This window comes from Canis lupus, chromosome X (assembly GCF_011100685.1).
Source record: "Canis lupus familiaris isolate Mischka breed German Shepherd chromosome X, alternate assembly UU_Cfam_GSD_1.0, whole genome shotgun sequence".
NCBI classification, from domain to species: Eukaryota; Metazoa; Chordata; class Mammalia; order Carnivora; family Canidae; genus Canis; species Canis lupus.
Window position 1 is genome coordinate 122,120,950 of NC_049260.1, and position 27,525 is coordinate 122,148,474.

The window sequence follows — 27,525 nt, forward strand, 5'->3', positions numbered from 1 at the left end:
TGCTCTCTGCTTTCAGTTTCTTTAAAATGACATAAAATATCAAATAGTGCTGCAGAATAATCTGAAGAATAATCTAGATTTTTATGACTTTTATCCTATTCTTATTTTGACATTTATCTTTAAGAAACTGGCATTTATTATATTTCAAAAAAAATGTTGTCTCTTTTTTTAAGATCTTATTTTTTTTATTTTAAAATGATCTCTATACCCAATGTGGGGCTCAAACTTACAATCCTGAGATCAAGAGTCATGTGATCTACCAACTGAGCCATCCAGGTGCCCCAGAAAATGTTATTTCACTTGCAGAAAACAACCACTCCCTTTCCATTCACTTTTATAAGTTTAATAATTGAATTTAGTAGTAATGGTTGCAAGTACAACGGGGATAAACAGATTTGGGAACAAACATGAGGAGTTTTTAGTGAGTGTGCTACTCAAGTGCAGGCTTACACAGGCAATGAGGTGCTCTATGAACTGTGACTACTCAACATGCTGTGAGCATCAGTGTGTCTGATTTACAGAGAGATAAAGAATGCATCCTACTCCTGAGAAGACTGTGTAAGACAGCAGCTCAGTCGGTCAGTCTGTATCAAGTTGATGGATATAGATGGAATACAAAGGGATGCTGCTTCTATAAATGGCCACAGGCCCCAGTAATAATAACGAGAACAATTTAGCACGTGTTAGGGCTCAGGCATTATTCTAAGTACTTGGTGTCTACTAGCTCATTTACTCTTCTTGGAACACTTACAAGGCAGACACAATTATCATCCCAATTTCACTGATGACCAAATTGAGGCCCAGAGAAATCAGGTGATGTGTCCAAGGTCATACAGCTGGGAGGTAGAAAAGTGCTGATTTGAACCCAGGAAGTGTGCCTCCAGGGAGCCTACAGAGTGCCCCAGTCTCAGGCAGCTGTGGGATCTAAGTGAGTCTTGTGCCTTGAGCATTTTGTTTGAGCAGGCCTTCAGCTCTCATTATCTGTTGGGAGATGGAAGCCATCCTTTTGGGAGGGAATGGACATACAGACACAAAGTTCTGAACCCAGACCAGGCTTGGATCATTCTACAGACTGTTCAGCTACTTGTTTTTCCCCTTTCCTGCGTAATCAGGATGCACATGGTGCCAACTCTCAGCCTTGCAATCCCAGCACCTACTTACAAGGATCCAAGCTGAAGTGGCAGAGGGGACACCATTGGGAGGCAGAGCTTGGGAAGGGTTGCTCCTGTAGGGACTGCAGCCCAACCCACAAAGGAGGATTCAGGAGTAGGAATCCCAGGGACAGCCAACTGCACTATGAGGCAGCATGGGAGGTGGTTGAGAGGGGCACATGGCTCCAGAGGTGCTAAGGTGCAATGGGAAGGGGTTGTACAGTCCTATGCAGTAGGCTTCTGTCCTATTTCACCTACCAGTCCACCAGTAGGAGTGGCTAGTTTGCTCTGGGTGTGTGGAGCATTTAGTAAGGAACAATCTTCTTGTACTCCCACACAGCCCCAGGAGATGTAGGTCAGGCAAGGATACTAGGACCCAAGACCAAGATAAGACGTCCCCCAGGGACCTCCAAGCTGATCAGGGGCAGTGCTTGATCTATTTTATTTTATTTTATTTTATTTTATTTATTCATGAGAGACACAGAGAAAGAGGCAGAGACACAGGCAGAGGGAGAAGCAGGCTCCATGCAGAGAGCCTGATGTGGGACTTGATCCTGGGACTCCAGGATCATGCCCTAGGCCGAAGGCAGGCGCTAAACCACTGAACCACCCAGGAATCCCAAGTGCTTGATCTTGAACTCAGGTGCTAAGGCCACAGGTCACAAGATGTTATCATATACAGTGGCATCTATACCACACTAAGAGCACAACTGAGAGGCCATCCTTTACTGGCAGATGTAGGTTCCCCTTTCCTTTCCTGTGAGAAGGCAAGTGGGAAGGGCCCCCAGTATCCTTTGGTCTGAGGTCTTATTGGGCATGTGTGCTTCCTCCCTCAGCTCCAGTGTGACTTTGGCCTCTATTGGACCAGCTGATTGGAAGAGTGACAGTCCAGCAGACCTGGAGGATAGGGAGGCACACCTGAAAGGGTAAGGCATCAGGCAACAGTGCTGAGCAGCTCAGGTATGCATTAGCCTTTGGCTTGGAAGGTGAGGCCAGCAAGGCCTTTGAGCTGGCCAGAAGCATGTGGCAAGAGCTAGAGCCCCAGCTAGAATCTTCTGGCCTCTGCCTCTGGGGCCACAAAGCTTTCTACTATGCCTTGTTGCCACCATCCAAGAAGTCTTCCATAATCAGGAAGTCACTCATTCTTTCAGTCAACAATCACTCAAATGGCACGTGCCCTGTGCTGAAGGCACACAGATATGGCTGATAGGAAGCATAGCCTGGCCCAGACTGGAATAATACATTATGCAGGAGCAGGGAAATGGGAGACTCAGGACAGCTTTGTAGGGTAGGTGGCTTTTGAGCCAAATACTGAAATGTGAATAGAGGTCCTTTAAGCAAAAGGAACAGGATGTGCAAAGAACTCCAAACACCCTGCTATTTGCTGGGCACTGTATGTTGTCGAGGGTGGCTACTACTTTGGATCCTTGGGTAGTGGTAGAATAGAAGGCTTGTCAAGGTATGAAGGGGTTGATTGGCCTTTAATACCAGACTGGGTGATATGCTATATGTTGGCAAATTGAACTCCAATAAAAAAATAATTAAAAAATACCAGATACCGTTAAAGACAACAACCACTTAACTTTGGTTCATGTAATGTATGCAAATCTCTCTACTCACTGTGTCTTATACAGTGCTCCCCCACAATTCTGTGAGGTTCGCACCTAATTAGAATGATGAAGAAAAGTCTGGAACCTAGGTATCTGTACCTCCTGGGAAGAACAGTGCTCTGGAAGAAATAGGGTGCTGAGGTAGAGTGGTGGCAGTCAGGAGGCCTACTATTTATGTGTGGTAAATCAGGCAAGCTCTTGTAAAGAGGAGAAGGAATCAATTCGAGGATGAGCAAGGAGAGCAGATACAGAACTGCAGACAACCCTCAAAGTGGGAGCATGCTAGCATGTTCCAAAGCATAGAGTGGCTAGAGCCTAACCAGTGACAGGGACCATGAATGGATCAGGGCTTTTGTAAGCTATGAGGTATGAGGTCCTATTATGTGGCTTTTTGGGTTCAAATTGCATTGGCAGTTAACAGAGTGAAAATCATAATGGACACCTATAGTGTGCTTGGCTGGATGCTTTACAATCTTTCCAGCAACCCTATGAAATGAATAAGCTGGGGAAACTGAGAGGTTAAGTGACTTACCCAAGTGCTTACAAGTGGCAAAGCTGAGTTACAACGCAAGAGCCTCTTAAAAAAATCTTAAGGAAAAACTTTTAAAAAACCGATTTTATGAAATTTGTTGTTTGAACCTTATTCTCAAGATCCAGAGCCAGTAACTCATAGCTAGTTAACGTGTAAAGCACCCTGTCTGCATGATGTCATCTAATATTCCCCGAACCTGGGGCAGGATCTGGCTTCTTCTTATGCAATATGACAATGGAGAAAACTCTGCCCTTGAGAATCACCAGGAAAGTGTTAAAAAAAAAAAAAAGCGTCATGAGCCCCATGCAGAGGTTTACATTTAATTGTTGTGGGGTGGCTTACGCCATCAATGTCTTCTTAAAAGCTCTTAGTTTATTTTCACGTGCAGTCTAGGTTGAGACTCGTTGTTGGCTTCGCGCATGCGCTTCTGATTGGCACACTCAGAGGCGCGCGCCTAGTGGAGCGCGATACCGCCTTCTGCGCGCCTGCGCAGCGGGAGCTCGCTCGCTGAAGCTTGTGTTGCGCCTGCGCCTACCGCCATTTCCTGTACCGCGGAGCTCAGATCGCAGTGCCTATCGGGAAATGCGACCTTCCTCAAGCGAAATGGCCGCCCGGGACTAGAACAGCCTCGGTGTAGCTTCTCCTGCTGCCGTGCTGGTTCTGGCCGCTAGATGGCGCGCGAGGATCATAAATGGGCCGGACCGTCTGCCTGGGGCTCTGGCTGCCCTGAACCCCGCTGGCCTGGTGAGCTGTGGTGGTGCCAGCGACCGTGGGGTTGCAGCAGGCCCCTCTCACCCTGTGTGGACCATCGCCGCAGTCCCGGCGGAGACGGGAGAGAGGGAGCGAGCTGAGTGCCCGCTAGCAGCCGAAAGGGGCTCCTCTTCGGCAGGGTGACCTGGACTTGGTAGTCTCTGGCCTCTGGCCATTGGCCACTGATCTCAGAGCTGCCCTGGGGCAGGGGCTGTGCACACCCGATGAGGGCAGCTGATCCTCCATCCATGAGGGATCGCCTGGCAGATCTGCCAGGGCAGGGCTCTGTGGCTCTGTAGAAAGATGGCTTAATTCCCAAGAGTTGGGTGATGAAGGGTGAGAGGGGTTGGCAAGGAGATCTGGTGAAGCAAACTGTCCAAAACTTGAGGAACTCTTCCCTATTCTAACTTGATCTTGCTTCATTACATGTGCACGAAGAGTCCTATGTGTGGTCATCAAGAACATGTATTCCTGTGTATTGGGCTCACATGGAAACTCACTTACTCACTATGTGGCCTTGGGTATCTTCTCATCTATTCTAACCAAATCCAGGCTCATTCTGCTTACTGCAAGATAAGCCACTATGTGGAGAGGCAAAATATTAGGGTCAGGAAAGTGACTTTATCAGGAAAGCCAGCAAACCAAGAATATGGTGGACTGTTATCCTAAGGAACTATCTTCCCTTGTAATGGAACTCAAGCTTCATTAAAAAAAATAAGCAAAATAAAGCTAGCTAAAAGGAGAACCAAGAGGAGATGGAGTTAAGCATGCACAGTTTTGAGTAAACAACGGTTCTCAATCTTAGCTGTAGGATGCCTATATGCAGGACTGAACAGAAGTTTCTAACCTATACGTCACAGTAGCAAGGAAAATAGAAGCAATATGGACTCACACATGGTAAGCTTCTTCCTGTTATGCTCTGTTGGAATTTTCTTACCTATAGAATAGTGGTAATAGTAGTTCCTACCACACAGGGTTGTTGTAAGGTTTAAGTGAGTTTCTTTGTGTAAAGCATGTAGGACATTTCCTGGCACAAAGTACTATGTCAAACTCTCCTTTTATTAAAAACAAAACAAAACAAAAACAAAAAACAAAAACAAAACAAAACAAAAAACTTCAAGCTAAATAAAGCAGCCCCAAAGGATTGTCTCCTACTAGAGCTATTCAAAAACACTGGAAAGCTGGCAGCTGTACCCCTTTACAGTTTTGTTGGCCTGATTTATTTTAATAAGACACAGAATAGTTCATCCCCTCCCCACCAGACTTTTGGTATTTTTGCATCTAAAGCATAGACTGTTTTCCTCTTTGTTATGTTGCATGTCTGGGCTTTCCACATTGATGTTCTTTATGCATGAGGAACAGATAAATTTTAAGCACGTATATTCGCTGTGGACAACCATTGTCAACCAGCAGAGGAGTCTTTTAGAGGTAGTGTAAGAATGGAAGAGGGTGTTATCTTCCATGTGTAGAGTGTGACTGTGTCCAGAATTGGCAGTAGCTGTATTAGGCTACTGAATCTTTGATCGAGGTACAGCCAGAAGTATTACTTTGTCTCTCTCTAAACACTTGACTTTCAGGCAATTCCTCAGGGGTATGGAAGGCCTCCTGGGTATTACATTGCTCAGTAAGATTCCTCTGACACTTTTACTAAGTTTTCCTTTTTATAGGTCACATGGATTATACCTTCTATAATAGGAATGACTTTGCTCTGAAGCCTAGGGAAAGGGAACCTTATTCATTCACTTGTCCCTGTGTTGCAACAGATGCCTAAATTACTCTTTGCAGAAAACCTTGACTTGATTCACAAATTGATGACAACCTCTGTTACCATAATTCTATAAGACAGGAGATTGGACAGGATTCTGGTTAAATCCATGGCAAAGCTAGTTCAGGGCTTACAGAGACAGGAAACAAGCTCTTTAGGCCTTCTAGATCTGTCTTTGGCTCAAACATGTATGTCACAGGTAGGGGTGAGGTGAGTGTGTCAGGATATCCTACAGGCTAAGGGACTAGCATTGTCTGAGCAGACCACTTTTGGTATCTGGCTGAGTTGCAGCAGACCATCATGGTAGAAGCATCACAAAGAGGCACAACACCCACTTGCCTGCAGATCTACCTGGGCATCTGGAAGTGGTAATAAGCTTATTATCCCTGCTGGGGCATTTAGGTTCATGTCACTTGAGGCTGAGGCTGAAGAATCACATTGCTTCCAGGGCATACTCCAAAAGCATGGCCACTGCTTCACTTGTTATTTCAGCTTGAAGGCAGAGAGCATACCTATTATGGGATTAACTTCTATGAATAGAGTCCCAGGGCTAGAGGTAACTGGTAGTGTTATCTTCTTGTCTCAGGGTAGCCCCACCAGCAATTGGAGGTATGCTGCTGATGTGGAGAGGGTTGAGTTCAGGTTGAGCCAGGATCAAGGTGATGGTGAACTAGATTTTTCTTCTGAGAGAGGGAGAGAGGCAGAGACACAGGCAGAGGGAGAAACAGGCTCCATGCAAGGAGCCCGATGTGGGAATTGATCCCAGGTCTTCAGGATTAAACCCTGAGCTGAAGGGAGGCACCAAACCACCGAGCCACCCAGGGATCCCCAGATTTTTATTTTCTAGAATGCTAGGCTCATGCTGTCAATAACCCGACTCAATGTCCTTGGCCTAGTGGGCATATAACATCCTCGAGGCCTCCTAGCAGCAGCGCCATCACACATAGAGGTCATGGAGAAGGCACCAGGAAAAAGAACAAGGCCCTTGGAGGCACCTCAGATGGGGATGGTGATGAGAACGCTGTGCAAGTGTAGGTGTGACATGAGGCCAGGGAGGAAGAAAGATCTCCCATAGAGCTTGACATGTAGGATAGCTGAGAAGCCACTTCTTCCTCACCAGATTCAGGGGATGGCAAGAGAATAAGAAGTTCAGGCTTTCTCTAGGATGAATTAGGACTGCTTTTGTCAGTGGAAGGGGAGCAGTAATGCTGAGATCCTTCCAAAGAAGAGAAAGTCTGGTTTCTGATGTGGGGGCTATTGATGTGGGGGCTATACTGGGCTCTTCTCTTCCTCATCCTCTGGAAGAGGAGCCCACGATGTCTACAGGAGGTGGCATCAGCTGGTGGTAGGTGAGGGGGGACTGATCTCAAAGCACTTGCTCCATAATTATACTTACTCTTCCTTAGCACCTTGGCTGGTTCTGAAGAGAAGAATGTGGCTGCCAAGGTGGCAGAGACCTGGGAGGAGAAGCCCACAGCCCTGAGAGGGGGCCAGAGAGACCCAGCTGCACTCTTCCAGCAGCCTGAAGCCCCCAGAACCCCAGAGCTGCAGAGCAGCCCCAGAAGACCTGAGCAGCTTGTGGAACTCGACAGCCAGGCCAGCAGGTAAGGTTAATGCTATTCTGGGCCCTTGCCTGCCTGAGCTGAAATTATGTCAGGGGCCATGACCCAGGTAGGACTCACTTTTGTTTTAAATGATTGATTGATTGATTGATTGATTTAAGAGAGTGTGGAGGAGAGGAAAGGGTAAGAATCACCAAGCAGACTCTCCACTGTGTGTGGAGCCCAATGTGGGGCTCAATCCCATGATCCAGAATGGGTGACAGGCACTGAGGGGGGCACTTGACGGGATGAGCACTGGGTGTTATTCTGTATGTTGGCAAATTGAACACCAATAAAAAATAAAATTATTATTAAAAAAAAGAAAAAAATCCCATGATCCATGAGATCGTGACCTGAGCTGAAACTAAGAGTTGGATGCTCAAATGACTGAGCCACACAGGTGCCCTGGGTGGGATCCAGTTTTACCCCATGATTATGCCAGTGCCTGGCACTCACACACCCAGATGCTTAAACTTCTGCCCCATGAGTAGAGTTAGGATGGTGATTCCTTGCATATGAAACAATGTTGAGGGGCTTCCTGTGGTGCAAATAGCTGGGATAGTGCCTATGATAGGAGCATATGTATGCACCCAGATATAAGAAACCTTGGCTAAATCCTGACATGTGGAGCAGGAAGAAGGTTTCCCAGGATGGGCATCCCAAGTAGGATGGGGGTTATTTGTGTGTATAAAATGGTCCTGTCAGAGATGGAGAGAGGAGAGAGAGAGAGAGAGACAGAGAGAGAGAGAGAGAGATTGGTCTTGTAACAGAAGAGGACCTGAAAAGGGATATTGAGAAGGAAAGTTTTGGACAAATGGAAGAACCTGAAAAAAGTCCCATCATGGAAACCAAGGCAGACTGAACTAACTTTCCAATATGCTATGGGCCCTTAAATAAGCCCACAAATTTGTTAAAATGGAGTTTATGGCTGCCTTAAGCACGAGGCAGGTCAGGGGAGCAGAAAGGTTACGGTTGACTTACAGCTGATTGAAGAAGTAGGCACTGAGGTGGTGCAGTTGGTGGAGGAGTACAACTGTTTCTGAAATGTTGGCCAGGAAGTGATGGAGATTGGGTGCGTGACCATATAAATCAGTTATAGGATGATGGGGATACATTTCTAAAGTGTATGCTTATGTGCCCAGGGAAGGAAATACACTCTGGGTAAAGAGAGTTTGATATTTGAAGAAAGAGTGAGCAAACCCAAAGGTGAAATGTCACTGAATTTATGGTGAGGGCTTAGGGTGGTATGTTCTAGAGCCTTGGGAAGGAAAGAGATGGCTCTATTTTAGAGACAGGAGGGAAGGATGAGTGCACATGTAGGTTGGAGGGCAGTGGAAGGCATATGCAGAGTAATGCGGGCTACTTGATTTTTCTGTAAGTTAATGAGCCACACAATCTGTAATTAAACCAAAGTTTACTGAATGACTAGTAGATCATGTACTAAGTACTAGGGATACTGACAAATAAGATTTGGTCCTTGACCTCAAGGAGGTATGGGTAAAGTATAATAGCAGCAGAGTAGGACTATGTGACTTGGTTGGCTTCACTGAATCACAGAAGGCTTTGCAGAGGTGACAACTTGATGTTCCTCTTGAAGAACTTTGCGAGAAGGTGAAGGGGAGGGGCCCAGGAATAATGGGAATTTCCTGTACTAAAGGATAGATGGCAGTGTTGCCTGCTTGAGAAGCACCCTGTGGTTTGATATGGCTGTAGTTTATGGTGAGAAGGCAGTGGAAGAGTTGATGTTGGGCAGAGGGTGTACAGGCAATAGTTAAGCTAGCAGGCCTGGGGCTGTTCTCTTTAGAAAGGGCTGCTTGCAATATGTGCCTCTGGGAACTTGCAAAGATAAACAGTTCTCTACACTGATATGAACCTTTCCCTAAATGATAAGAGATAAGGTAAGAGTACAAACAGTAAAAAAAAAAAAAGTGCAAACAGTGTACTTTATGCTGAATCTCTGCTTGCCTCCTGGGAGTTGGGAATTTTGGTACATGCCAGGCAGAAGGTGCCCATGTGACCAGTCTCCACGAATAATCCTGAGCTGTGAATGAAAGCACTGCCTTTTCCTTTCACTGATTTTGCTTGGCATCCTTTTATGGTCATAAAATCTTAGCCTTGAAGATGACTATATGTTGAGTCTTGGGAGTACTCCTAGTGAATCACTGACCCTGGGGGTGATCTTAGGGACACCAACACACCATATCAGTCTAATAAAGGACAAAAGGCACATGATCACAGATGGGCAGAGTCAGATCTTTATGCCTTAATAAGGACTTGGACTTTGTGCAGAGAACAAGAAGTCAGGAAAGTTTTTTTTAAAAAATCGTTGTAAAATTCACAGAACATAAATATTAGCATCTTAACCATTTAGAAGTGTCCAGTTCAGTGGCATTAAGTACATTCATGTTGTATGATCAATCTCTATAACGCTTCCTGTCTTGCAAAATTGAAACTCTATCCCCATGAAGTAACTCCCCACCCCCTTCTCCCCACCCCCTGACGTCCACCATTCTATTTCCTGTCTCTATGAATTTTGACTACTCTAGGTTCCTCATAGAAGTGAAATCATGCAGTATTTATCCTTTTGTAACTAACATCTTTCATTTGTCATAATGTCTTCAAGGTTCATCCATGTTGTAGCATATGCCAATATGTCTTTCCTTTTTAAGGTTGATTAGTATTGCATATTGTAGACACATTGCATTTTGTTCATCCATTCATTTGCCAATAGATACTTGGGCTACATCCACCTTTTGGTAATTGTGAATAATACTGCAATAAACATGAGTGTACAAATATCTCTTTGAGATCTTGCTTTCAGTCCTTTTGGGTATACATCCAGAAGTGGAACTGCTGGATCATAGAGTAATTGTTATGTTTAAATTTTTTGAGGAACCGCCTTACTGTTTTCCACAGTGGCTATTTTCTACCATTTTACATTCTTATATACAGAGCCAGAAAAGTTTTAAGCAGAGGAGTGATATGGTCAGAGTGGTGCTTTAGAGTGAAAGTGGGAAGAGTGGAGGCAAGGAAGAGAGCTACAAAGTGGTTCCAGCCCACCAAATAAGAGATGAAGGGGCCCCAACTCAGTTACTAGCTATAGATATGGAGACAGAAGTATGAAATAAGTATAATGGACTCAGAATTGGGCAACTGATAAGACTTGAGGGAGCAGTGAGAGAAAGGAAAGTGTTAGGTAAGAAAGCCATATTTGTGGTTCATGGGCCAAGGTGCAGTGTGTGACCCCTTCTGGCCCAGGTGGGCAGGTTATTTCCAAGATACCACTTTACTGCCTGGAGCCAACAGAGCAAATGCCCAGTATGTGGAGATACCAAGCCAGGGCAGCACACTCAAACAAATTGTCAGACAAGGGCACCTGAGGCAAGGCTCTGGCTTGCAGATGAAAGTTCTGCCTAGGCCAGCCTGGACAAGTTGCCCTGGCAACACTGTTTTATTTCCAAGATGTGCAGCAACACCCTGCAAGTGACCTTCCTTTCTTCCTCCTAGTAGTCCAAATCCTGGAGTGTGCTGGGTAAAACTATAGACAGTCTTCTTTCTAGAACTGGCTGGCTTTTTTATTTCCAGTCTTCAAGTATGACCACTTATGGCATCTCAGTAGATTAGGCTCATCAGGAAGAGTGCCATTTGGAGTCTGTGGGCCAAGAGATTAAGGAGCACTACTGCTAACAGTCCAAAGTAGCAAACAGTCCCTCAGCCCCAGTCTCGGCATGCACCAGGAGGAAAGCCAGCCAGTGCAAACCTACTGGTGGACAAGGCTTAATTAGTATGAGATTCCAGGAAGTGCAGAGGGAGGCAGAGGGAGAACTGCAGGGATGTAGGCAATGGTAACAGCAGAATTGTAAGAAGAGTGGACAGAGGATTGGAAAAATCCTTGTATTTTAGAATGTCTGAATTGACCAGGTTAAACTTTTCCAGAGCCCATACAGAATAGAAATTCCTCCTGGGTAGGCCAGATATTATTTCACATGGGGAGAGTTGGTGTAACCCAGCAGAAGAGGATCAGAGGACAGTCAGTGCTAAGTGTAAACTCTTAGGCCATGGGAGGTTGAGTTCTTCTTTCAGTTTAGCAAAACTTTAATTTTTTAAAAATTTTACTTTTAAGTAATCTCCCCATCCAACATGGGGCTCAAACTCTCAACCCCGAGATCAAGAGTCTTATGCTCCACTGACTGAGCCAGTCAGGTGCCCTGGCAAGCTTTAATTTTTAGAGTTCATTAGCTCTAGCATTTCAGATGACCAACAATGATAAGGACACCAAAATTGAGGGATAGAGGAAGAACTTGTTGGATTTCTTAGATGACTTAACTGACAAAATGGATTCCTGAGTCAATTGAAAGAGCCAAAATCCCCCATGTGAGTGTACTTGTTCTAACAAAAGTTTAGCAACATTAGTGGCCCTTTTATTTATTTATTTATTTTTAATTTTTTTCTTTATTGGAGTTCAATTTGCCAACATATAGCATAACACCCAGTGCTCATCCCACCAAGTGCCCCCCTCAGTGCCCATCACCCAGTCACCCCAACTCCCCGCCCACCTCCCCTTCTAGTGGCCCTTTTAAAAGGGGAGTTTTCAAGCTAGTGAGAGAACAGATATATGATAGTAAGAACATATTTAAGTTACATTTTAAAAATGATTGAAATTACGACTGGTAACATTGAGCTGTTGTTGTTTGATGTTGGGCAATGCAGCATCAGGACTCTGAGAAATAGATGCATATCATGGACACTGAAGGGACTAACAAATCTCTAGGAATTTTATATGATTTCTGAAATATTTATATAGTTTAAATTTTACTCCTTAAAATTTAATTTAGGAAAGTCTCATTATTATTATTATTTTTGGATTTGACAACGCTTCCCATAAGATTTATACAATATTAAATTAACCTAATTAGTTTTTACCATTTCTCTTGTTAAAAAGTGAAGAAACAAATAAACTGTCCCTCTGGGAAATCCCAAAGTCAGTTTTAGGTGTAAAAGATATTTCAGACTTGATTTTGAGAAGGCAAAATGTCAAATATTATCAGGAGGTTTGAACATTTGATTAAGATTATGGGATAGTGAGAAATAATACTATCTATTAAATCAAAGTGACGAAATTTTTGAAGTAAACAGGAGATAACATGATTGTAAAGACCCTTAGCTCCTTTAAAATTAAGGCCTTTTAAAAATAATTGAGGACAGAGGCACCTGGGCGGCTCTGGGGGTTAAGTGTCTGCCTTTGGCTCAGGTCATGATCTCAGGGTCCTGGGATGGAGCCCCATGTGCGGCTCCCTGCTCAGTGGGGAGCCTGCTTCTTCCTCTCACTCTGCCCCTCTGCCTGCTTGTGCTTTCTTTCTCTTTCAAATAAATAAATAAGATCTTTTAAAAAAATTGAAGACATGATAATGTCAACATAAAGAATAGGACATTAGTTTGATAAGACATGAAAACTTAGCTTTTTAGATAGTGTTAACCTTGAAAATAAAATAAGCAGTTATTTTACCAGCAAAATGGGTTTAGTTGGGAATAGCAGAGAATTGTAATTCGGGACACAAAAACTATAGCAAAACCAAGACTGAGAACAAAGGAGAGGAACACTTTTTTTTTTTTAAAGATTTTTAAAATTTATTTGTTAATGAGAAAGAGAGAGAGAGAGAGAGAGAGAGAGAGAGAGAGAGAGGCAGAGACATAGGCAGAGGGAGAAACAGGCTCCATGCAGGAGCCCGATGCAGGACTCGATCCCGGGATCTCGGGATCATGCTCTGGGCTGAAGGCAGACACTCAACTGCTGAGCTACCGAGGTGTCCCTACTTTTTTTTTAATAGAAGAAAGGTAAACATAGTGGGAGGGCATATATATATATATATAAAGTCCATTGGAATAAACTGCGACTTCTAAGTGTAGTGGCTTCTCATTGGCTGAGTTGTGACAGTCTGTCATGGGTTTGGCTATTGCTAGGCAAGGAGAAATCTTCCTCCTGCTGGAGTAGTAAAATACAGGCTTCTTCCTGTTGCTTTTCAAAGGTGGGAAGAAACAGTAGGACATGAGCACTTCCACTTCTGGCCTCCTGACTCCATTTTAGTGCAGTTTCCCTTTATTAATTTCCACAAGAGATTACTGAGGAAAAAAGAAAGACTATTAGCCTTTTATTTAAGACAAGGCCAATGAGCCAAGAAAAAAAAATTTTTTTTAAAGATTTCACTTATTTATTGGGAGGAGTGGAAGAAGGAAAGGGAAAGAGAGAAAATCCCAAGCAGACTCCGTGCTGAGTGCAGAGCTTGACATGGGGCGCGATCTCACGACCCTGAGATCAGGACCTGAGCTAAAATCAAGAGTCTGATGCTTATTGAGCTGAGTCACCCAGGTGCCCCAGGAAAATCTTGCTATTTTAACAGAGAGAAAGCCAAATTTTAGTTTTGTATCACTACAATATATGATACTAGAGCTCTTTTTGAAAATATTATAAGTAATCTCACTAAACTTAAATAAATTTTGACCAGGAAAAACAAAATTTCTTTTCTGTAAACCTTTTATAATTTAAAAAATATCCGTTCATATTTCATCTTGCAAAATTTTTAAAACCACTGGTTATTTTATTTTAGGACAAAACTATTCCTTTTCCTTAACACAAACTTATTTGCATATTTTACATACAAAGTTGTTTTCCTTTGCCATTATTACTTTTAGTAATGTCATTTATACATATTGATTACAATTTTAACTATTAGTAACTTCTATTTTACAGAGAAAACTAAGAGGTAGATCATTTTGAAATGTTTCTCGTATACCAGCATTTTACAATAGACTAGTAAAGCTTGTGAATATGTCTCATACCATTTTATAGTTATATACTTTTTTATAGTATAATTTTTCAGTGTGGGCAAATGAAGAATTTTTTAACAAATCTATCTACAGCCCCTCTGTACTATAAAAAATAAGCAGCAAATAGTATATAAACTTAAACTTAGGCTTAGTAACTAATGTTTCAGTATTTTATCTCACCTAGAAATGATCTAGATAGTTAGTGAGTATCTGTTAATTTAGTTTAGCATGAATGTAAGGTTTTACATTTCCAAAAAGATCTTGGAAACTGTCTTTAAGCTGACATACTATAAAACATAATTATTGTTGAAATAGAGTTTGTCAGAATAATGACTCAGTTTGATTAAAAGCTAATTTATATTTTTGTAATCCTTAGCATCTAGTAGATGTAATACTAGCTTATTTGGCTAGTAAACCCATTAAGTTTAGTAAGATTATACTCCAGTAAAATAAAAATATGTGCTTGTATTATATGTAAGGTTGATTACTCACAGGACATGGCTGTTTTTATTAAACTAGTCTTGTTTCCCAAAGATCTAGCTAAAGGTTTTGAACTTGAATTTTTAAAACATTTGGGATAGTTTTTATAAGAATACTGGTTTTTTTACATTCAAAGTATTAGAAATTGTTTAATTTATGAAAGTCTTATTAATATTTAATTTGTGTAAGTGCTTATTTATTTCTAAGTCATTTGGAATAGAGGATAAGGAGCTTTGTAAGTGAACTTGGTATACTTTCCAGAGATAGGAAAATATTACACATATATAACATATATTTATATATATATATATATATAAACATTCAGACAGACATGAAAAGAGATCTCATAGCTTTAATTCTAAATTTTCAGCCACGAGTCAGTTATAAACACAGAAACCCAGAACTCACTGGTTTTATAAGCATTGGCTCTCACCATTGCCCCACTTTATTTTTTTATGAGAGTTGTGTTTCTGGCAGATGGGACAAATTGAGGTTACCTGCTCAATGTGAAGACTAAAGCTTCCTACTAATTTGTAGAGAAGGTGGCTTTTAAGACTATTTTTTTGTCCTGATAGTAATTGTATGGAGACTGTAGACTAAGTTTGGAGTGATGGACCAAGAAGAAACAGCCCTTGAGGTGTCTCCAAGGTTCATCTACCTGGATAGAATATCCAGAGCATTTCAAATTAGGTTTCTCAGCATCACATGGTTGCTTTTGGGATCCCCAAGATTCTGGAGAGCTCCCAGTGGGGAGAGGGGCCTAAAGGACCACATAGTGGCACTAGGCATAGATAATTTGGGATGTTGGGAAGCAGTAGTAGCTTCCGGGGAGAGTTAACAAGGAAAAGGGAGTGAAGAAGTCACAAGAGTGAGTGTAGACAGCTCTTTGTTAATGTTTGGCTGTTGTCCGGGAGGAAACCGAGGTTGAAAGGGGCCTTTTTGTTTATTTTAAATGGAATATTAAGGGGATGAACTTGGGCAGCCTGGGTGGCTCAGCGGTTTAGCGCCGCCTTCAGCCCAGGGTATGATCCTAGAGACCTGGGATCGAGTCCCACGTCGGGCTCCCTGCATGGAGCCTGCTTCTCCCTCTGCCTGTGTCTCTGTCTCTGTCTCTGTCTCTCTCTCTCTCTCTGTGTGTCTCTTATGAATAAATAAATAAAATCTTTAAAAAAAATAAAAATAAAGGGATGAACTTTTGTTTCTGCTTCTACCCCACTTTCATCTTCACTTGATGGAAAGTGTAGAACTGGCTATATGGTCAGACTGAGCACCAGGAGGGGGTTGAAATTCCATGCTGACTGCCATTTATGAGCTACAAAGGGACTGTCATCCCAAATTGTTCATCTGTAAAAAGAAGATGAAAATGCAAAAAAAAAAATAAAAAAAAAAAAAGGATGAAAATGCTATTGCCTCGTAATAATAGCTGTGATTACTTAACAATAAAGAACAAATTACTCCTCACTGTGAAAATAAAGCTGCCACACCAATACGTCTGCACCTGCTTGTGCGTGTGCCGGGCTCCTACACATTTCAGCCTGTGTGCATCGGCATGCGCCACCATTTCCTGCAGCCTGGAGCTCTGACTGCAGTGCCCACTGGGACATGTAACAATCAATAAGGAAAATGGCTGCCCTGGGCAAAATGGACCTTGGCATGGAGTGTGCTGCACTTTTGCCCGTGCTGTCCACCAGATGGCGCACGAGGATCACAAATGGGCCAAGTCACACATTTCTGGTCTGATTAGGAGTCTTCAGGTGTTGGTGACTCATTTGTGGGGTCACCAGCCTCTGAAAATCAGTGAGCATGTGGCAGTGTTCCCTTTTGTCACCTTCACCTAGCCCGCCAAGGGAGTCTAGGGGGGAAGCTCCTTCCGAGAGAGCTGGGCCCCTGTGGGGCTGGCTGTGTTAAGTCTTCCAGGGTCTGGGCTGAAGACTGGATGGCTTGAGGCTTTTTAGTCAGGACAGAGGGACTGGGATGGGGAACACTTGGAGAAAAGAAAGATGGCAGTGGGAATAGGGAGACATGAATTCCACTGTTTCTAGCTAGAAAAAAATCTGTTTTTTAAAACTTCATTGAAGTCATCATGTGTTCTCAAGTGGGAAGGGAGCAGTGGTGCTGGGGTTCTCCCAAAGAGGAGAAAGATTGGTCTCTAGGGTGGGGGTCATGATGGGCTCTTCTCTTGCCATTCTCTGGAAGAGGAGCCCACTATGGCTGTAGGAGGTGACATCAGCAGGCAGTGGTAAGGGAGGACTGGTCCCAAAGCACTTGCTCCATAAGGATACTTACTCTTCTTCAGCATCTTGGCTGGTTCTGAAGAGAAGAATGTAGCTGCCAAGGTGGGAGAGACCTGGGAGGAAAAGCCCACATCCCTGAGAAGTGGCCAGGAAGACCCAGCTGCACCCTCCCAGGAGCCTGAAGCCCCCAGGACCCCAGAGCTGCAGAGCAGCCCCAGAAGACCTGAGCAGCTTGTGGAACTGCACAGCCAGGCCAGCAGGTAAGGGTTGTACTGTGCTGGGCTCCTGCTACAGCCCGGGTTTTTTGCATGGGCTGCCACCCAGAACAAACCCTAACATGTTAGGCAAACCTGTTACTCACTTTAAGTATGAGTGGCTAGGAGGTAGTGGGAAGGTGACCAGCAATGAATGCCCTAGGGGTAGATCTTCATGGGATTCAGTTTGGAGCTATAGTATCGAATCTGTTAGACCAAGCCTAGAACAGAAAAAGTGCACAGAGTACCATGTTTTACGGCAGCCATTTGGGGCATGAAAACCTAGGTCAGGAGAGGATATGGAATAGCTTTGCTATTAACAGAAATGGAAGGTCTCTGAGGAAAGTGTGTCCTGGTGTGGATGGGAGCTCCCCACAAATAAATGATGTTGGATGAACTCTTCTTCCACTGCTACACTGCCAGCCGGGGTGGCCTTGTATGGCAACATTTGGGTGCTCCCTTTACTCTCTGGAGATTTTCCCCCAAGACGGCTATGAGTTTGGAAATAACCAAGAGCTATGGGCCTAGACACAATATATAAGTACCTCATGTGAGCCAGTTGCAGGTAGCACCCACAAACACATTGAACAAGAAGGCAAGGTCCCTGCCCACTCCCCCTCAGGGAGCACATGGTGCACTAACAAATAAACACTATAGCGATAACATCATAATGATAACCATGAACTTTTGCTGTGTAGTAAAAATGTGCAGACACTATTCTTACGCTTTATGTATACTCACTTCATTCTCATCCCAGCCATCTAGGGGAGGTACTGTTATTATCTCAGATCTACAGAACAGAAACTGAAACAGAGGGAAGTTGAATAGGTTGCCAACAATCATTCAGCCAGGCAGTGGCCTAACAGGGATTAGAAAGCGGACAGAGTCCAGAACCTGTTTATCGCTGTGCTGTATCTGTTGCCTTTCCATTTGTGATAAGCCCAGAAAAGAAGGAAACTGGGTCCTGTGATGGAGAGAAGCCAGGACAGGGGGTGTTGAAGCTAGGATGGTTGGGGAAAGCTTTTCTGCTAAGAAGGGAAGACACAGGTACAGAGACCAGTGGGAAAGGGAGTTAAGGATAAGAGACTGAAAGAGGGCTTTGTGGTTGGAGGGTAGGAAATGAGGTGAGGAGGGGGAAGGAGACCAGGTGGGCAGGGCCAGGGCTGGACCTTGTAGACTAGAAGGAGGAGGCTATGGAAGGGATATGAGATGTTACCTGACCAGGGATAGGAGCCCTCCTAGTGGAGGTCTGCCATTGCTCACATGGCAGTCCTAGAAGGATCCCCATGGGATTTTTTTTTTACCTTTCAGCACAGTAATTAGAGGGATGGTAGAGCCGAGGGAGCAGTCCACCTGTAACAGTCCATCTCCTACAGTCCACCTCCTACAGTTTCAATGGTTCATTCCTATATCATAGGGTGACATAGGAATAGGCACAGGATGACTGGGCACATTGAAACAGGATACTTCACCCAGCCTGGGATGAGAGAGCAAGTACTCCAGAAGGGCTTCCCACAGGAGAAGGTGGTGTTATGTACAAAGGTATGAGACAGATCAGTCAGTATGGCTAAAGATTCAGGTACATATGACAAATTATGAGAAGAAGAGACTGGGGAGCTAGGCAAGGGCAAGATCATGATTGTTCTCCCCACCCCCCACTCTTAAACTAGTTAAAATCTTGGGCACTAGATTATCTAACAATGGAATGGTGCCTCAGAGCCTGGGCCAGGTAGAAGCAGCCCCATCCAGAGCTTGGTCTGAGCAGCAATATATTGGAGAGAAGGCAAATACAGTTCAGGACAGTGTGTGCTCATAGAGCTTTCCCAAGACCACTGGAGAGTGGGTATATGTAAAGTGGATGGCACAAGATGAGGGGGCAGTGGTAGTTCTAAACAGAATCCCCTCAACTGCAGCGGGCAGCTGTGGCAGCTTTTGGTATGGGACTGGTAACCCAGAAACAGGCAGAGTGAGAGCAAGTAAGGGCTGGGCCAGAGAAAAACCTTGTGAGCCAGCTAGGAGGTCATATTCCAGGCCTAGGGCTGTATGTGCAGCCAAGTGGTAGATATTCAGAAAAACCATCATACCTGTCAGTTTCTTGCCTCTGCTCATGGCAGATGCCTTCCAGAATGAGGTGCATCCAAGTCTCTTCTTTGGTGCTGCCTAAATTCATTTGTTCCTCTTTCCCTTGGTGTTCTGTTCTCCAGAGAGTTCACTGGAGGATGGGGGGTAGAACTGATTCTAGCAAGGGGCTGTCCCACCCAGCGAAGAGGTGAGCTGAACTGTCTGTCAAGTCCCTGGTTGCCCCATGCTCTCCTCAAACCAAGTGACTCACAGGCCAAAGCCTTTGACTGTAATAGAGGAGGATACTGTAAGACTAAGGTCTTGCTACTGACTTACAGTGTTATCTGGGTCACTGAGCCTGGATTTTCTTATCTGTAAAGTAATGGTTCTACCCACTGATATCAGGAGCCTTGTAAAACACAAGCTTGGTGATTTGCATGAGTTGTTTAAAAACATTGGCATATTTTAAAACTCTTTGAAGTGGCAGTCTCAGGAGTAAGCCCCCAAAACCCTATTTGACCATGGAGGATGTCAGCTCTCAGTGTTTACATGCCCACCCCTCCATTTACTTCCTTCAGGGTGAGAAACCCCTCAAGCTGTATGGTCACTGTTACTGTCACTGCCTCTACTGAGCAGCCTCATGTTTACATCCCAGCCTCCCCAAGTGAATTAGACTCCAGTTCAACCAGGTAAGAAGACACAACCTGGGAGATGTTCTCTGGGCTATATCTTAGCTAAAGGACTTGATTTTTATCCCATGTCACTTCCCTGATGTTAGCACTGACTCCCAGAATTTCACTGGTCAAGGGGCCACATGATGTAGCCCAAACCTCTCCAATATAAAGTCCTGTTTAAAAAAAAAGTCCTGTTTGTGGGCCTGGACAGAGTCCCATCATATCCCCTTCCCCTTATCCCAATGAGAAGCTAAGGTGGCACTCTAGTGCTCTGCCATCTGTAGGATCCTGCTGATAATATCTCTTGAGGAATATGTATGGGAAAAGCCAGAGAGAGCCCATTGAGACCAGGGTCTGTCTCTCTCACATTACTCATTGTGAGGAGAGGTGTACCAGTGCTTCTCCTGAAATATTAGCTGCAGGGAGGCTGAGTGAGATGGAGGGGGTGCAGAGAGATCAGAGGGCCCTCTGAAAACATCAAGCCAGCTTGGTAAAGGCCAAATCCAAGGGCATAGTGAGCGCAACATGAGGCTGACTTCCAATGTCACCAGGGACCTATTTAGGACTGAGAAGGGAGAGATTAGATTGTTGGTGGAGAGTCATACAGAGTGACCAGGACCAACAGTCTATGGCTGCAGCTTGGAGGCTCTCTTGGGCCCGGGTAAAAGGAAAGAAAATGCAGTCAGGGGAGGATGGAAAGTTCACTGTACTGTAGCCTGGGGAGGTGGAGGACAAGCTTCCCACAACACAGAGATCTGCATGAAGAAGGAAGGTGTACTGAGCTTCTTCTAGGGTTATCAAATCTGCACATAGCAAGCTGAACCCACAGGTTCAATTCCAGCGCAGTCTACAGAGGGTTCAGCAGTGCAGGAGCTCCTATTTGCCATTTCCTTGCCTGGTAGTGGCTACAGCCCATCAGCATTTCTACGCCTAGGATTTACCATTAGCTCCTTTATTTCCTTCAAACCAGGTAGGAACCCTTTCCAGCCCTGGACCCCTCTTTTGGGCCAGGCCCAGTCCCCTGGAATCTTTCAGTATACCTCTTTCTGTTGTACTGTGTTCCTTCTACAGCAAAGGGATTCTCTTTGTGAAGGAATACATCAATGCTAGTGAGGTATCCTCCGGGAAGGCAGCATCTTCATGCTACGGCAGGTAAGAGCAAGTCCCAGATTCTTCCATGATCCTGAATCCCCAGTACCTCATCCAGGGCTTGGCCCAGAGTTGTTTCCATATAATCATTTATTGAATGGATGAATGATGTAATTGCTCACAGATATGATTTATGAATTTCAAGCTGTTCTACCTAAGTCAGTGCCTTTGTGTTCCCCCTCTATTGTTAATTCATTATACATCCCATTTCCCATGTCATCTGTTTCTGCCTAGCTTTGTTTCTTGGTAGACAAGCTTTCTTTAGTATAATTTTGTGAGCATTGCTCTTTACAGAGCTGGTGAGGCCCGTAGGGACTTTTTACCTAGTTAATTCCATCCTGTTTCAGAGCACAGGGCTCCTCTCTTAAGTTCCCATGCTCTTTCCAGTATGCCAGGGTGCCTCACATTTGACTGAAGGTCCTGATATATGCATCACTTTTCACTCATCATCTCTTCATCTGGTTGCTTCCTGGTGCCACATGGAAAGATACGTTCATGCACCTCAGTTAAAAAGTAATCCACACTGGGACAGGATTCCTCTGGGAATGTTTTTTTATGACATATCATCTCACTGCTAGGATGAGGATTTTTAGTAACAGAGGGGAGCACCCTGGCCTTATTTCAGGATTGGGCCTCTGGGGATTCTGAACCAGTTTTCACTGGAAAGTAGAATATAATGACCATGGGTGTCAAGTTTGAGCCCTAGCCTGATCCCATTGGTTGGGTCATTTTTGATACTCAATCTTTCTGAGCCTCGGTTTCTTCATCTTTAACTCCTTAGGGTAGTTTCTGTCAATAACTTCATTGAGATATAATTCACATATCATAAAATTCACTCTTTAAAGTGTATAATTCAGTGGTATTTAGTACATTCGCCATGTTTGCAACCATCACCCACATCCAATTCCAGAACATTTTCATCACCCCAAAAGGAAACTCCATAGCCATTAGCAACCCTCCACACCACCAGCCACAGCCCCTGGCCACCATTGATTTATTTTCTGTCTCTATGACTTTTTCAGGGAGGTTTTGAGATTAGAAATAATGTATGCAAGGGAACTGTCCTTGCCATCTAGCATTTGCCTCTATGAGTGTCACTTGACTGTACTCTATTTCCTGGTTTTTCTTCTCCCATTCTCACCACTGTGCAAAGTTTAATTCTTACAGTCTGACAATTTATTTTAAAATTGAATTTTACATTCAGTTAAAATGTTATATCTTATGAAAAAAGCAGCAATGTTCTTTATTGGACAATTGTGTAGTCTAAAGTGATTCTCCCTTTTGCTTTACCTTCCCAGGAAGTTTAGAAATAAGCTTAACGCTCAGGAAAAAAAAAAAAAAAACAGAACCTGGGCTGAAACTCTAGCTCACTCCTTACTCTAAGCATGACCTTAGGCAGGTCACTTAACCTCTGAGCTGCAGTTTTTTTCTTTTTTTTTATGTGAAATTGAGTTTTTAATGTTAGTTCCCCATTAAAAAGTTTTACACACCGTATGAGTCAAATAAATCACCCCTGGGGGGCTCCAGCCCACAAGGGCACCTGCTGCCATCCTGGGCCACCTCAAGCATGCACCAGCATGCACACACCCAGTGGTGCGTCTACTCCAAGGAGGACAACTCTTTGCACTGCCTTGGCCTGGCCTGGCTTTGGCTCCAGAGAGGTGTGAGATTAGAGAAGATGAAGATGACACCGAGGAGCAGCAGCAACAGCAGGGGTTACTCAGCCTAGAAATCTTCCAGGCTCACAGTCTTTAGGGGGAAGGCACACAGCCCACCCAAGGAGTGTTCAGAACCCAGGGAGTAGAAAGGCAAAAAGGTGCACTCAAAAATGACCACTGCTTTAATTTGTTTCTATCATTTCTATTCAAGATGTCAACCCCCCCATTAACGAAAAAATGTAAAAACGCATATGTTTGACCAAAAAAAATGAGAAAGAAATGCAGCCCAGGCTCTTGCCTGAAGTGGGAAGAGGCAATCCCATCTCTATTTTATTTTATTTTATTTTATTTTATTTTATTTTATTTTCCATCTCCATTTTATTTTATTTTTATTTATTTATTTATTTTTTATTGGTGTTCAATTTGCCAACATATAGAATAACACCCAGTGCTCATCCCATCAAGTGCCCCCCTCAGCGCCTGCCACCTAGTCACCCCCACCCCCTGCCCACCTCCCTTTCTACCACCCCTAGTTCATTTCCCAGAGTTAGGAGTCTCTCATGTTTTGTCACCCTCACTGATATTTCCCACTCATTTTCTATCCTTTCCCTTTTGTTCCCTTTCACTATTTTTTATATTCCCCAAATGAATGAGACCATATAATGTTTGTCCTTCTCCGATTGACTTACTTCACTCAGCATAATACCCTCCAGTTCCATCCACGTCGAAGCAAATGGTGGGTATTTGTCGTTTCTAATGGCTGAGGAATATCCCAGTGTATACACAGACCACAGCTTCTTGATCCATTCATCTGTCAATGGACACCGAGGCTCCTTCCACAGTTTGGCTATTGTGGACATTGCTGCTAGAAACATCGGGGTGCAGGTGTCCCGGCGTTTCATTGCATCTGTATCTTTGGGGTAAATCCCCAGCAGTGCAATTGCTGGGTCGTAGGGCAGGTCTATTTTTAACCGTTTAGGAACCTCCACACAGTTTTCCAGAGTGGCTGCACCAGTTCACATTCCCCCCAACAGTGCAAGAGGGTTCCCTTTTCTCCACATCCTCTCCAACATTTGTTGTTTCCTGCCTTGTTAATTTCCCCCATTCTCACTGGTGTGAGGTGGTATCTCATTGTGTTTTTTTTTTCTCATTGTGGTTTTGATTTGTATTTCCCTGTCCATCTCCATTTTATTTTATTTTGTTTTATGTATTTATTTTTAAAAGATTTTATTTATTTATTCACGAGAGTCACAGAGAGAGAGAGGCAGAGACACAGGCAGAGGGAGAAGCAGGCTCCATGCAGGGAGCCCGACGTGGGACTCGATCCTGGATCTCCAGGATCACACCCTGGGCTGAAGGCAGCGCTAAACCGCTGAGCTACCGGGGCTGCCCCCATCTCCATTTTAAAAGAGTAACCAGACTGTAGAGAGCTGGGCTGGAGCAAAATAAAAGGGAAACTTCCTGAAAATGAGGTGGGCATGACAATGAGCAGCTGAGAAGGTGTGGGATTTTCCTTGCAAAGGCTTTGTGAAGCAGGATGGAGGAAGGAGGAATGTCTGGCAGCCTGGCTCTGAAGGGATGAACTAGGGCTGGGGGGGGGGGTGACTTTTTAGGGATGCATCCCAACTCTAGATTTTAAGCTGGAAAGTCAGGAGGCAACTTTTCACATTCCCTCCCCAAGTGCAAAACAGTCGCTGTAGGTCTCCCACCCTCCTTAGCAGCCTGGACAGGCCAGACGGCTATGCCCTGGACTCAGGGGTGGAGGTGTGGGGGGGCGGTAGGCCAAGCTGGCGGACTGCCCCAACCCCACAAGCCACTACTGGCCTCCTACGTCTCTTTTTCCTACCTACAGCACTTTTATAAAAAGTCCTGCACCAAAGCATTTGTGACCTTAGGCACATCCCTCCATCTGTTTGTGTCTGTTTCCTCACTTGTTAAAGACAGTATCCACCTCACAGAGTTGTTTTGAGCAGCAGTTTTTCTGGCTACCTCTAAGGGCCACCACATGGCTCCTGCAAGAATGGCAGTATCACTAAAGTGTGTCCCGTGGCTTGTAGCTACTCATGCTTTCCTGGCAATAGGGTTTTGTTTTTTGTTTTTTTTAAAACATTTGTGTTTATTATCAAAAGTCATATTATTGAAAAATGAAGATGCAAAAAGGAAAAGAAAACCCTTCAATCCCCCCTGTAACTCAAGCACAGGTAATACGTCAGAATGTTTCGTTCTTTTATTTCTTCCCATTTCTAATGTCTGATTTCTGCTGTGAATGGTCTCCTGGTGACTGTCACACTATACCCCAGATATATATGTGGGAACAAAAGCCCTGATCCCTTCCTACTGGTCAGTGAATCATAACCATCCCTCTTCTCATCTTCCTCAGCATAAGAGTATTCTTTGCTCCCCATGCAAGGGATGTTCTCCAAGAGAATTACGCTTTCCTGGCATGAAGTTCAAAGCTTCCCCTGCCATTCAGCATAACACACGATGGTGGGTCATGCAGAATCATGTCCCAGCTTGTGGCCACAAGGTTAATAATATTAGCAAAGCATTTCCACTCATGACTGTGGTAGTCATCTGGCTCCATCTTCTGCCCTCCTCTTCCCCATCACACTCTCTGCAGTGTTAGAAGCATCGAGGACTCATGTGACATGGAGAAGAAACCTGCATGTGACAGCTCTCTGTACTCTGAGAGGTAAGTCTACTATCTTACCAGGGAGTTCTCAGGTCTACAGAGAAGAAACAGCTGAGGGACATTTCCACACTAAATCCATTTGCTTTTGTCTTCTCATTGGCTGCTTCTGATCCACTTGCAGATATGTCAAACCACTGCTTGGATGGTGCTTCCCTTATTGGGAGGTCACACTTGTAGCAACCTTTGAGTCTACCTAGGACCAGAGGGCAAACTCGGAAGGCTACTGACAAGCAAAATGGTGGTGTCCGAAAGCCCAGGGAGCTCATGTTAGCAGGAGAGGCCCTTGGGTTTGAACATAAATGATCACTTAATGAACCTGCACATATGACCAGAAAGAAAAAAAAAGTAAACTACAAAAGAGAGTAGTGGGTGGAAAAAGAAGAAAAGTGGGTTGCTATCATCAAGAAACCAAGAGAGAGCCATTCACTGGAATTGAATGAAGGTGCAGAGAATGCTCCATTCAGCAGTTTCAAAAGCTGTCACTAGATGACAGTGGTCATAGGGTGGTCTTAATGATAAAGAAGTCTTATTTTATTTTATTTTATTTTATTTTATTTTATTTTATTTAGATCTTATTTATTCATGAGAGACACACAGAGAGATGCAGAGACATAGGGAGAGGGAGAAGCAGGCTCCATGCAGGAAACCCCATGTGGGATTCGATCCTGGGACCCCAGGATCATGCCCTGAGCTGAAGGCAGACACTCAACCGCTGAGCCACCTAGGCATCCCACGAAGTCTTACTTTAAAATTCATGAAATACAAGAAAAAGAGATCTTAGAGATGCAATTCACTCAGGTCACAGTGGAAGAAACAAGCCTGGAAGGAATAAATAATGTGACTTACGTTACACAGTGAGTTGAAGTTCTACATGCTGACTTCTAGGTTGAGTATCTCCCCTCATGAGTTAGCCTCATTTGAGGACAAGCAAATAAAGACCTAAAAAGGGTCTTTGCAAAGTGGAAAAGCCAGGACAAAAAGGCCAGGTCCCTGACTACTCCTAGGTCAGGGATATTTCTACTGTGTTATCTGACTAACTATGAGCTGAAACTGATGATGGTAAAATACATGGGGGGAACAGGGCTTTGATGAAGGTCGGAGTCTTTAGCAACACTGTCAAGAGATTGAGCCCTGAGCCAATGGCATGATGAGGGACTAAACCTGAGATACTCATGGTAATTCTGGGCCCTTGAAGGGAGGAGCCTGTGTGACTCCAGGTTGATAGCACCACCTCTAGCTCCTGTCAAAAGCATACCCCAATCTCTGGAAGAAAGCACTCCCAATTTACACCTGAAGGATGAGGGCAGGCAGGCACTTTTAGTAGGTTCTCTCTGAGGAGGAAAATCAGGGGTGACTCAGGAAAAAAGGCAGGGATCCTCGAAGTGGGGAGATACTCAACCTAGAAGTCAGTGTGTAGAACTTCAATATGAGGTCCCATGTTTCTACAGCCAGACTGTCTTTGTGATTTTCCTTGAAGTATCATGGGGCAGAGTGGATCCAAGAGTATAGGGTGTAAGAGGCAGGGTTTAGTGGTCTCATGCGTGAAGAGAAGGATGATCAAAACAGGAGACCAGATAGGGCATACAAGGGCATGTCCCTTTAGAAGAAGACATGGGTCTTCCTGTTCTAGAGGGAAGTAGTGCCCCCAATATGCTAGGCAAGGGGTCAGGGAGAGGCAAGCTGTCTGGAATAAGAATCATACCAGGAGGTCCTGTGGTCCTCATATGATTATGAGTAGGGTAAAGACATATGACCAATTTATGGAAATATCATAAGGGTCTATAGTGGGCTGAGGCCCAGTCCAGCCCAGGGATATGCAATTAATTGCACACTACAGAAAAAGATAGGAGCCTGAGAATCTAGGCATCTAGGCCTAGCTGTGTCAAGCCAGGTCCTGCTGCATCACATCAGTAGTCTGCATGCCAGCCTGACTGCAAGGTTCTTGTTTTTCATCTCACAGACCAAGTGGAGGGATCTGTACTTACTGCAACCAGGAGATCAGAGACTGTCCAAAGATTACTCTAGAGCATCTTGGCATCTGCTGCCATGACTATTGCTTTAAGGTAAGGAAAAAGGGTGGTGCTGCTAA

General features: G+C 44.2%; 1 protein-coding gene across 16 annotated transcripts in view; it reads left to right on the forward strand.

Annotated features, from left to right (window-relative positions):
- The window catches only part of ZNF185 (zinc finger protein 185 with LIM domain), a 64,209-nt gene that overhangs the window by 32,147 nt on the left and 4,537 nt on the right, over window positions 1–27,525 (forward strand). For 12 of the 16 annotated variants that reach the window (XM_038588620.1, XM_038588626.1, XM_038588623.1 and 9 more), the window contains 7 exons: window positions 1,988–2,077; window positions 7,215–7,412; window positions 17,011–17,208; window positions 19,842–19,952; window positions 21,009–21,089; window positions 25,365–25,436; window positions 27,397–27,499. In XM_038588620.1, the coding sequence (XP_038444548.1) occupies window positions 1,988–2,077; window positions 7,215–7,412; window positions 17,011–17,208; window positions 19,842–19,952; window positions 21,009–21,089; window positions 25,365–25,436; window positions 27,397–27,499 (853 nt within the window). The remainder of the gene's footprint in view (window positions 1–1,987; window positions 2,078–7,214; window positions 7,413–17,010; window positions 17,209–19,841; window positions 19,953–21,008; window positions 21,090–25,364; window positions 25,437–27,396; window positions 27,500–27,525) is intronic. The other 4 variants (XM_038588631.1, XM_038588634.1, XM_038588635.1 and 1 more) reach the window with 2 other exon arrangements.